Raw genomic sequence first — 11,305 nt, forward strand, 5'->3', positions numbered from 1 at the left:
ACTGGAGGATTCAACCAAATCTCCTCCCAAAAGCAGCTGCGTCTCATTCATTCAGATCAGATAGCCTCTAATCCACCCCATGTTTTCTTTTTGTACCTAATCAAAATAAGTACAGGTCATCAAGACGACAAAAGCACATAAGAATCATGCAGGGTCAGTCGCGGAGTTACGTTAAAAGTTAAGAGAATAAAATCCCGCACTCCTACATGTATTACATCACCCACTGAGTATAAAACTCAAAACTATTTATATTAGCTCTCAAGAATAAGTCATTAACACATATTATGTAATGTTTGGAATGCTTCAGAGTCAATGCAAGTTGTAATACAGTACTACACGGGCAAATGTAAAAGCAAAAATGTGCAAAAATGTTTGTTAAAGAGCTTACATTAATGTTATTTGAGCGATAAAGCTTTGTAAAATTTCTATTTTCGAAGTGGGTATTTTAATGTTTATATCACTGCTTCGATGCACTGCTGCTTTAACAAATAAAGTCAATAAGTCAATGTTATTTTCTGTGGAAATTGAGAGTTCACTGTACTGAACTCGCAACATGCCTTTGAATTCTGATTCAGCAGATGTTCGCGAGGGAGGAGATGAAGTTCTCCAACATTTTAATCACCTGACTTGAAAGCAAAACACAACTCAGCAGGATACAACTCAAGTCATGCGTGGGCTGGTCTAGTTAATAAATCACTGCTGGAATTAGATCAGGGTGAAGATGCTACACTTCCGGTGATGGATGCCAAGATGCCAATTGTTTTTCTGCAGTTTTATTAATTTGAGTCTGTTTTCTAAATCATTCGTATCTGCTGAATACTAATCTGTGGCTAATTGAATGGAATATTACAAAATAGCTTGGTAAATCAATTAAATGATTGATTTGCTCAGTGCATATGGAAAAAACAGTTTTTTGCATTTTTATTTTTTTATTTAAAAAACAGTGACAATAACATGCAGGTTTATAGGTAGTTTACTATATGCTAAGCTTATACAATTCAGTTCACTTGCAGCAGAAATCATATTTTTGGCATTATGGCTATAGTATGGAAATTCAAGTTCATCACGTCATGTTTTTTACAGACAGCTTAGACACAGACAGAGCACACTAAAAGTGCCAACACAACTAGTGAGTGATGGATGCGCCTGTCAAGTAACTGTGTGGAATTTCTCTTTAAATATCAAATTCCTACTTAAAGGCCTGTTTACACAAAGGACGAAAACTGTAACGATAAAATTGTTCTACAATCCGCACCACAGCTATAACGCTAACGGCACAGAGAAATAACATCGTTGCAGAATGATGAACGATAAAAACATTGATTGACAGCCAGTCAGACTCCATGCTGTTTTGAAGAGCTTTAGCATTTAGATGGCAGATGACAAAAATGCAAAGCGTGCTTATAATAAACAATGTTGAAATGTGTGTTGGTGTGGACGCTATTATAGTTATCGTTATAGATATCTTTATCATGATGTGATCGGGGCTTGAGACTGGCTTGTTTATTTTCTCTGTAATTAAGAAAAAATAATAAGAAATGCATTGTTTGTTAGAAAAAGCACAAAGTTGCCATTTAAATAAAGCATCTGGTTAAAAGTTAAGATTTTAAAATGTATTTAAAATGTTAAATACTAAATATTGATTCTAATAATACTCTTCCCCGTGTCATTTCATCATTTAACAAACGTTAATACTAAAATCTAAACAATACACCAATTTAACAGCAGTTTGTTGTTCTTATTTGAATAAATGTTTGATTAACCTACTGTACTTGCAGATAAATTACAGATATCAAACAGATACAGCGATGGTGTTAGTAGTTTGCGGTTTTACAGATACTGTACTGTATATGCAGTCGAAGTCGGGCCTGTCTGTGTCAAGCTAGTGCTCTCACTGAGATCTTAACTTTACTGCACACAGTCCACAAGGAATCAGTTCCACTGGCATGAGCAGTCCATCGGCTCCTGGTAGTAATAGTCCACCGTAGTGGCATTTCGAGTGCAGTACAGCTGAATGATACGGTTTTGGAGGCCGTTCTCACGGCAGCACTTGCAGAAACGTGCATGACTGTTAATGTTAAAGTTGAAGATGGTGGCAGATGGACATTTTCCATCACATGAGTACACAGTCACCTGAAGAGAAAAATAAAGAGAGATGACGCTATTCTGCTGTATTTCATACATAACAAAAATAGAACAGAACAGAATAGAGAATAGTCCCAAATACAAAACACAACAAAATCAGAATAAATTAGAAAAGAACAGAATGTATAGCTGTAACAATAAGGATCATAGTGCTCGTAGTGTTCATGGTGTTCTTTCACACTTACAGGTGCGTTACTTCTACAGTCATCTTTTCTGATGGTGGTCCTGATGGCGACTCTCTTACAGGTTTTACCATCTTCTTTGCCTAAACACACACACACACACACACACACACACACACACACACACACACACACACAAAAACAATGAGACTTACAAATAAACACAAACATGACATTATGTGTTTTAAGTCAACTTCAAACAATATTTAGAAGCCAATTAACTACTGTAATGGGACACTTGAAGAAAAAATATGAAAAATTATTACATTTAAAAAAAATTACATTTAAAATGTATTAAATAAAAAAATAAAACTAGAAAGCATGTCAACAGTACATTTTTATCCATCTGGATTTGACTATTATTATTTCCTATTACTGCTGTAACATTACATTAACTGGTATTACATTATAAAAAATAGTAAAATATAATTATTGGCCTGATTTCAGAAAGGTTGCATATACTTACTATACATATATATGGAAGAATGTGCAATAAGATCAGGAACATGCAATAAGACATTTTCATGTTGACTTTAAACATACTCATACAGCACTTTACAATATATGTAGTATTTTGTTCCATAACATTATTAAAAAATAAAATACATGTAAAAGAGCTTAACGATGTTTGGTAGTGCATTTTCACAATTTTCATAAAATTCATCTATGATACGTAGTCAGCTGAGGTCTGTTTTGACAGCTAAACCAAGTGCAGTTTAATCTTTTTAAATGTGGTTATAACAATGAGTCAAACACACACACACACGCACATTAACAGGCTCAGTGACTATTATTGCTGCACCTTGGGGGTTCTGCTTGATTGACATGTTAGTTACCATGGTGACATTTGTCTGACATTGATCAAGTGGCACCATTGAGAACTGAACTTTTCACCCATAATAATCTAATTTTTGTTTGAATAACAATGATAAAATGAAAGGCATTCAACTCTTTTGAGGGCAGTGTGAGTATTATAAATTTCAGGTTCATTCATTTTGACAGAGATTCTGGGGGTTGAAATGGAGGACAGGTTTTGAAGATTTATCAGGGGGCTTTAACAGAAAATAAATCAAGACTCCACAGCTATGTGTTTGATATGGTGGGAGTGACAGCGGATGAGTGCAGTTGTGTCTGTGTTTGAATGTTATACAGATGTTCATGTGTGAGTATTAAAGGAACAGTTAATAAAAATGTAAATTCTGACATTGTTCTCCCATACAATGACAGTTCATTATAGTTCATTACGTTGTCAAGCCCCCTCCCCCTAAAACAATTACAAAATAATAATTATTAAAATAAGATTTTTGAAAAAATAAAAAAGTTGATTACATTTCAGTGCAATAAGACTTTTTTTTTAGTAAAATCAAATGAAAAAAATTGAAGCCTATTTTAATAATAAAATATAATAAAATAAAAAATAAATATATTTCATAAAAAATACGTTTTTTTGCAGCCACAGCATGAACATTCTTCAAAACTAATTTTGTTTTCCACAGAAAAAAAAAAATAGTGTAAGGGTTTGAAACAGCAGGGTAAATAATGACAGAATTTCTATTACAGGCCAAATGTCTCACATACTTAATCAGGTCACTCAAACTAAAAGAAAATAACGGCAAGACTGAAAGAGATAAGTGTCAAATATTTTCTTCAAAACACACAATGTTAAGAGACACAGATCAAGTTAATTCAGTAGATGAGTGAGTACCTGTATCACAGTTAGTACTAGCAGTGGGTGTTACTGGACTAACGGAAAAAGGCAACAAACCAAGTCCAGCACCTGAGAAACACACAGGGGCAGGTTCACAAATTCACAAGTCGATAACAAACTCTTTGGTTGAAGTCGCTTGTAAAGCTTCCAGCACGCAGCACAAACGCAAGAGCCCCCAAACCTATGCGAACACACACAAACCTGTGCCCTCAAGTGCCCTCAAGCGTAAAAAGATGCACAGACCCACCGCTTACACAAAAATACATACCAGTTTGTTGGAAGCAAATATAGCCAGCAAAGGCACATGCCAGACATGTTGAGTTTTTCCTCAAAATCACCCCTGAGTCCCTCTAGCATGCCATGCCAATGTAATCAAGACCACTGGCTCTTATCGAAGACTTTATTAAGAACAGATTCAAGTGGCATTTTCCAATGTGCTTTCCTTGGTTTTAAAGTAATGCACAAAATACATACACGACTATTCAAAAGTTTTGGGGTCAGTAAGAAGTTTTTATTTTTTGAAAGAAATGAATACTTTTATTCAGCAAGGATGCATTAAATTGATCAAAAGTAATAGTAACGACATTCATAATGTTACAAGAGATTTATATTTCAAATAAATGCTGTGTTTTACTTTCTATTAATCAAAGAATCCTAGATATTAAACAGATATTAAATATTAAACAATAGATATTAATAAAGACATTCTTAATTTTACAAAAGATTTCTATTTCAAATAAATGCTGTTTTTTTACTTTCTATTAACCAATAGATATTAATAAATGTTTTTGAGCAGCAAATCAGCATATTAGAATGATTTCTGAAGGATCATGTGTTCATCGTAAATTATATTTTCCATTATCTTAAAAAAAAAACAAAAAAACAGTTATTCTCAAATGTAACAATATTTCACAATATTACTGTTTTACTGTATTTTTTGATCAAATAAATGCAGCCTTGGTGAGAATAAGGGACTTCTTGCGAAAACTTTTACTGACCCCAAATTTTGAACAGCAAGGTATATATAAATACAAAAAATGTATTTTAAAAAAATGTTTAAAATGTTTTTGTTATTATTAGTGATAGACCAATATATCGATTTTCTTAGGCTTACACTTTTATGAAATGCAACCCAAGCCAATAAATGCTCAAATATTTGGTAGATATTTGTTTTTGTGCATTTCAATTAATTATTGTGCAAAATATAGGGTATGTGTTCATCGTAAATTATATTTTCCATTATCTTAAAATAAAAAAAAAAAAACAGTTATTCTCAAATGTAACAATATTTCACAATATTACTGTTTTACTGTTTTACTTTTTTGATCAAATAAATGCAGCCTTGGTGAGAATAAGGGACTTCTTGCGAAAACTTTTACTGACCTCAAATTTTGAACAGCAAGGTATATATAAATACAAAAAATGTATTTAAAAAAATTTTTTAAAATGTTTTTGTTATTATTAGTGATAGACCAATATATCGATTTTCTTAGGCTTACACTTTTATGAAATGCAACCCAAGCCAATAAATGCTCAAATATTTGGTAGATATTTGTTTTTGTGCATTTCAATTAATTATTGTGCAAAATATAGGGTTCCCACACCTTTTAACCTATTAATTCCCATGACTTTTCAATGATTTTTCTAGTAGTTATTAAAGACAACTGGAAAAGGATTTTTTAAAATCATTTAACAACGAATTCACACAAAATGTCAAGCTAAACACAAGCAGAATTTCATATTGACTACGAAAATGTTCATTATGTTTCTGTAACATGTTTTTAGATTTTATTGTGAGATTTTATTGTATTATTTGTACTGTGAGAACCCAGATTTTGCATAAATATCATCATTTGATGTCACTAATCAAAAACTGAACCATGCGCCACTGAAAAACCCATTTTAATAACTCAAACACAAGTTATTACTGTACCTACTGAGTCTGATTGCTTTACTAATGTAGTTCAAGCTTTCAAGCTTTGCGAAAGTTATTCATCTGAACCCGTTTATACTGTACGTAAAGCACCAAGCTTTGTGAAGAGGCAGTTAAAAACCACAAACACCAATCCCATAGCACGAAATCCAGCCTGAGCAACAGATTACACAAAAGACAAAGATAAAGTTAAGAACGCATAGAGAGGACAACAGTACAGCAATCTGGCTTTCATTAGTATTTCATCACAAAAAACCCTGTAAGTACTTTGTTTTGTGCTCTCCCCAGATCACGGCATATACAATCATTGAGGGATTGAGAACAAGGAAAAGCACATGAAATTGAAACTGGAAGAAAAGAATGAAAGAGGCCTGTGAGATGTGTACAGCAGCGCTCATTTTTCCCCCGGGACAACAGGGAGCATCTAACCACAACGCAACCAGCAGCTAGTAAAGCCCAGCACTGCTTCTCCATCATGCTGTTCCAAACAGCCCCCAGCATTCCCAGAAAGCACAGCCAGCCCCAGACACACATACTTACATGTCTTACAGCAACCGTCCACATACGTCTGAACTACTCCTCCATTCTGAAACACAAAGCACTGAGGTTAGAAGCATAACAGCACAAACAGTTACAAAAAAGCTGAAGGAATGCACTGATTTTAGTCAGACCTGAATACATTCTGTGTCATTGAAAGGAGGACAGACTACTCCAGAGGCCAGAACTACTGCGCCTACCGCAGTCTCCATACAGTCAAAGCGTGTGCAGTTAGCCACCCATGAGCTTCCTGCCTGCAAACCACATCAACATACACTATCAGGTTAATGCATTAGAAGCTCAGGCTTTTCGTATTTCCTGAAAACAATGATGTGGTTTTGTGTGTGTGTTTTTGACCTAGTAGCAATACTTTTGGGGATAAATTTGCTGAAAAATGCCCCCAGCATATCTGACATCCATTTGTGCACATCCTCAAAGAGGGAAATGTTCACAAATACAGTGAATAATGTTTTTTTTTTTAATGCAGAAAGTTTTGTTTCAAGGATAAGTTTAGGATTACATTAACCCTATACAGCCTACTGGATCATATTTAAAGGGGCCATATGATGCGATTTCAAGTTTTCCTTTCTCTTTGGAGTGTTACAAGCTGTTCATGAATAGATAAGATCCCTAAAGTTGCAAAGACTAAAGTCTCAAACCCAAAGAGATATTCTTAAGATAAACACATTTCATTACACCAAATACACAAAATAATGTTCTTTTTGGCAACATCATATGACCCCTTTAATATGCAAATTTCTGTGGACTCTAAATTATCAACATGATCAAAATCTGTATATAGTTTATACTTTTGTAGCAAGTAAAAGGATCTTTAGTATATAATTGTAAAAACGTTCCTCTTCAGGGTTCACGTGTCTTTTTGCTGTGAAATCTTTACTCATTGTTATAAAGTTAACATAAAAATAACTTTTAGATTGTAGTAATATTTCAAGATGAAAACTTACTGGACTGAAGTAACTTAGGTTCATAATTTTTCAGACAAATCATGTTTAAATGCATCAAAAATTCATATCAGCCTTTTGAGGAATGTTTATTTGTACATATGTCAATTATCTTTGTATTTTATATGATCATAAAACTAAGCATTTAAATATATCCAATAAGACATATTATTGCAAAATATAGAGTGACAACTAATATTTATATGCAATTTATGAGAGTAGTCTGCTGTACTGTTATAAAGATCTCACTGATTCACATTACAAGCTGCATTTCTTTCTCTTTTTTTTTTTGTCATATGAATATCAGCAACTGTACCAAATTGCACATTTTTGCTCCTGAATTAAATGTAGGTGTTTTTTCCTCCTCGAGAATAAGCTCCATATTCTCCTCTATCATATGTGCCATAAAAGCCTGATGTTTCAAATATGATACTCAACAAAAAAACATATATGCATATAGATTTGTTTTGAATACTTTGTCTAAAGGTTCAATAAACTGGTCCATTTCAAAAAACTAGATTTTTCTGACTATGATTTCATATGTCAGGCTTTACAAGGTTAACAAAAAGTACCAGACGGTGAGTGCAGATTACCATAAATACTTCTGTAGTCCCGTTTTCACTGGGATATGAGCATGAGATGTTTTTGCAGGAGCCACAGCACACATGTGGATCAGATGATGGGACATAAACCTGATGCTGTAGTAACAAAAATATAAAACAAAACATAAAAAAATATTTAAGAAAAAAATAAATACAAAAAAATTCACATAATATTGGGAAAATAATGTAATAATGTACATATAATATAATATAATATATAAATAAAAAATGGGCCATAATCTTCACTTCTGAATCCAATATAATTTAATTTTACATGACTGTCTTCCACTGTCTCTCTAAGACATCTATATGTAGATCACCTCTGTTATGATTGACTAACCTAAGTCTATATTTGTACACTGAAATATTTTAATTAAAAGAGCTATTTGTTTTTGCCTTTCATGATATGTGCCTTTTAAATGTTCATAAATGTAATGGAAAATCATGCAACTTTTAATACATGGGGAAGTATCTGTTAATACATATATTGAAAGCTGAATTAGTCATGTGACTTACAGGTTCACACTTCTCAGAGCAGTTGGCAGTGGTGACCTCCATGGCATAGAACCCAGTGCTGGGGTCTTTATGTGTGAGGCACTGAACAATGTAACACAGCTCCCTCTCAAAGTATTGCACCATAGACTGGCCCGGGTTCAATATCGTCACACCCTGAAACAGACAGACGTCTGCCTTCTCTACACACACACATACACACAGAGACACATAAACACGTTTCAGTTTGATTGAATAGTGAGGCATTTGGAGTGTGTGAGTGTTTGTTTGAGTCTTACTGCAGTGATACAGTGGGCATCCGCACGGGCCGTCGGGGTCTGGTTCCTCCACTCTCACTTCACCCTTTAACACAAAGGTCACGGTATAATACGGTGGTTACAGGAGAATTCACTATGGCAACAAAATGCACTATATACACAATATTCACACAAACAGAATACATTTTAGAACACTCACCGCAGTGCAGACAGGAAGTGTAACGTTGTGACACTGACATTCTAAAAACAACAAATGTTACAAATGTAACTGTGTGTAAGTATACAAAAATGCTTTGGCAATAACATTTTAAAGTGATGGCATTAAATGGAACTTCATTAACTACTGGATTCATAAACTACTGTTCAAAAGTTTGGGGTGGGTAAGATTTTTACTTTTTTTAAGTCTCTTCTACTCACCAAGGCTGCATTTATTTTTAATGTGAAATATTATTTATTTCTATTTAAATATATTTTTACATATAATTTATTCCTGTGATGGCAAAGCTGAATTTTCAGCATCATTACTCCAGTCTTCAGTGCCACACAATCCTTCAGAAATCATACTAATATGCTGATTTGCTGCTCAAGGAACATTTTGTATCATTATAAATGTTGAAAACCGTCGTGATTTCAGTTTTTTTGATGAATAGAAAGTTTATGAATAGAATAGAAATTTGATGAATAGACATTTATTCGAAACAGAAATCTTTTGTAACATTACAGATGTCTTTTCTGTCACTTTTGATCAATTTACGTATCCTTGCTAAATAATAATTCCTTTAAAAATCTTACAGACTCCAACATTTTTAACTGTAGTGTACTATGATTATCATCCGATTTACACTGTACTCATGGCAATAGCCCCGTACTTTTTAGTGTAATATTTCTGTATCTGTGTACTTGTTTTAGTTTAGCTATAATTACGAGAGACCTGTTGAAAAAAATATCCACAGAAGTTTTCTAAATCTACAAAAAATAAAAAAATAAACATCCACAAAAGGAATAATAGTACATAAAGGGACAAAATAATGCCTTCTAAAATGTCAAAAGGTGAATTTGAGAGTTTGAGTAAGGGTTATTCTGTAGTAAGTATAATTATCTTGATTATCTTCAAAACAAAAAGAAGTCACAGGGAAGTCACTGTTTAGATATCTAGGCAAGCATGCATGTGTCCAGTACCACAGTGTGTCTCTGGGCAGCAGCTGTCCGGCACGGGTCTCTGCACCAACACAGCTCCAGGAGCACAACTCACACTGGGCTCAGGACACAGACTCATATCACACACTGAAAGATCAAGACACAGACTTTAAACACATCATGTTTCTCCTTTCATTACGAAACACAAAATGACGGGGCACTTCAGGACAGTGACTGCTTGTGTGTTTGTTACAACTACCACAATGATACTGTGGACAGCAGTGATTAGTGGTGTTCACATCCACAGCCAGTATCTCTCCAGGCAGACACACTGGTATAGGTTCAATACAGGACTCACACACTGCAAAACATATGCAAATTATTACTATAGCATGCCATCATAATATCACAGGCGAATTTTATGTTTATGTATGTTTTACATTATAATGTATATTTTAAAGCATTATAAATAATTTTATATCTTTGTGTATTTATATACATTGAATATACATAATGTATTATATATACTATATTCAGGCTTCAAACAGTACACAATTATTAATTATAATTTTTTAATCTTATGTTTTATCAAATGCTTAGGTCTTTAGGTTTTAGTAAATTATATATATATATATATATGTGTGTGTGTGTGTGTGTGCGTATTATTTTATGTGTATTATATGCATCATAATGTGTATTTTCTGTATCTTTGTATAATTAAAATGAATTATATATACATGCTTCAAAACAGTACACAAATAATGTACACTTGGGTCGGGGCAGGAACACTCTGGCATGCCAGCGGATCACATTCTAGCAGAGACCAATCAGAAGACTGACCTTTGTCCACTGACCAAATAAACAGCCAATCAGAGTAAGGATTACATGAGCTCTTACCACATCTGTATTCGGGACAGCAGGACAGAGCGCTGTAGCCAATCACCAGCTTGTCTCCATTCTCACAGCTGGGCACTTCACTCTGACAGATGGTGAGGTTACATTCTACACACAAAGACACAAGCATTAGTCATGCATATTTTGGTTCATTTTCTTGGAAGAAAAATACTGTACATTTTTAATGTGCATATCTGATTTGTTTTGTTATTCATTTGGTTGTTTTGTTCCATGTCGGCATCTAAGGCCATTTTCATGGCAAGAACAAAAACAGGTAAATAAAATAAATAAACATATTTAAAAAGTGAAAGGGGTCAGGAAAACAGGATAAAAAAAATTCAAACAGAAAGAAAAAATCGAAATGTTTTTTATATTTATACACAATCGCAGAGTAAAAACACTAATTTCTTAAAAAAAAAAAAAAAAAAAAAAAAA

General features: G+C 33.6%; 2 protein-coding genes across 2 annotated transcripts in view; both read right to left on the reverse strand.

The window, feature by feature from the left end:
• Positions 1–955: 955 nt before the first annotated feature.
• LOC107662911 (otogelin-like protein) lies at positions 956–10,322 on the reverse strand. The gene is made up of 11 exons (XM_016453041.1): positions 10,236–10,322; positions 10,019–10,123; positions 9,039–9,079; positions 8,861–8,924; positions 8,586–8,764; positions 8,061–8,165; positions 6,640–6,759; positions 6,509–6,554; positions 4,033–4,104; positions 2,331–2,410; positions 956–2,133 (listed from the first exon to the last, which is right to left on the reverse strand). The coding sequence occupies exons 2-11, from the start codon at positions 10,113–10,115 to the stop codon at positions 1,933–1,935; spliced, it is 1,005 nt and encodes a 334-aa protein (XP_016308527.1). The 5' UTR covers positions 10,116–10,123; positions 10,236–10,322; the 3' UTR covers positions 956–1,932.
• A 396-nt stretch (positions 10,323–10,718) lies between these two features.
• The window catches only part of LOC107662850 (otogelin-like protein), a 31,262-nt gene continuing 30,675 nt past the window's right edge, over positions 10,719–11,305 (reverse strand). The window contains exons 47-48 of the mRNA XM_016452964.1: positions 10,874–10,978; positions 10,719–10,789 (exon numbers count right to left, since the gene is read on the reverse strand). Coding sequence (XP_016308450.1) covers positions 10,719–10,789; positions 10,874–10,978 — 176 coding nt within the window. The remainder of the gene's footprint in view (positions 10,790–10,873; positions 10,979–11,305) is intronic.

The sequence above is a fragment of the Sinocyclocheilus anshuiensis genome, unplaced genomic scaffold (assembly GCF_001515605.1).
Source record: "Sinocyclocheilus anshuiensis isolate Anshui unplaced genomic scaffold, SAMN03320099.WGS_v1.1 scaffold739, whole genome shotgun sequence".
Taxonomy (NCBI): domain Eukaryota; kingdom Metazoa; phylum Chordata; class Actinopteri; order Cypriniformes; family Cyprinidae; genus Sinocyclocheilus; species Sinocyclocheilus anshuiensis.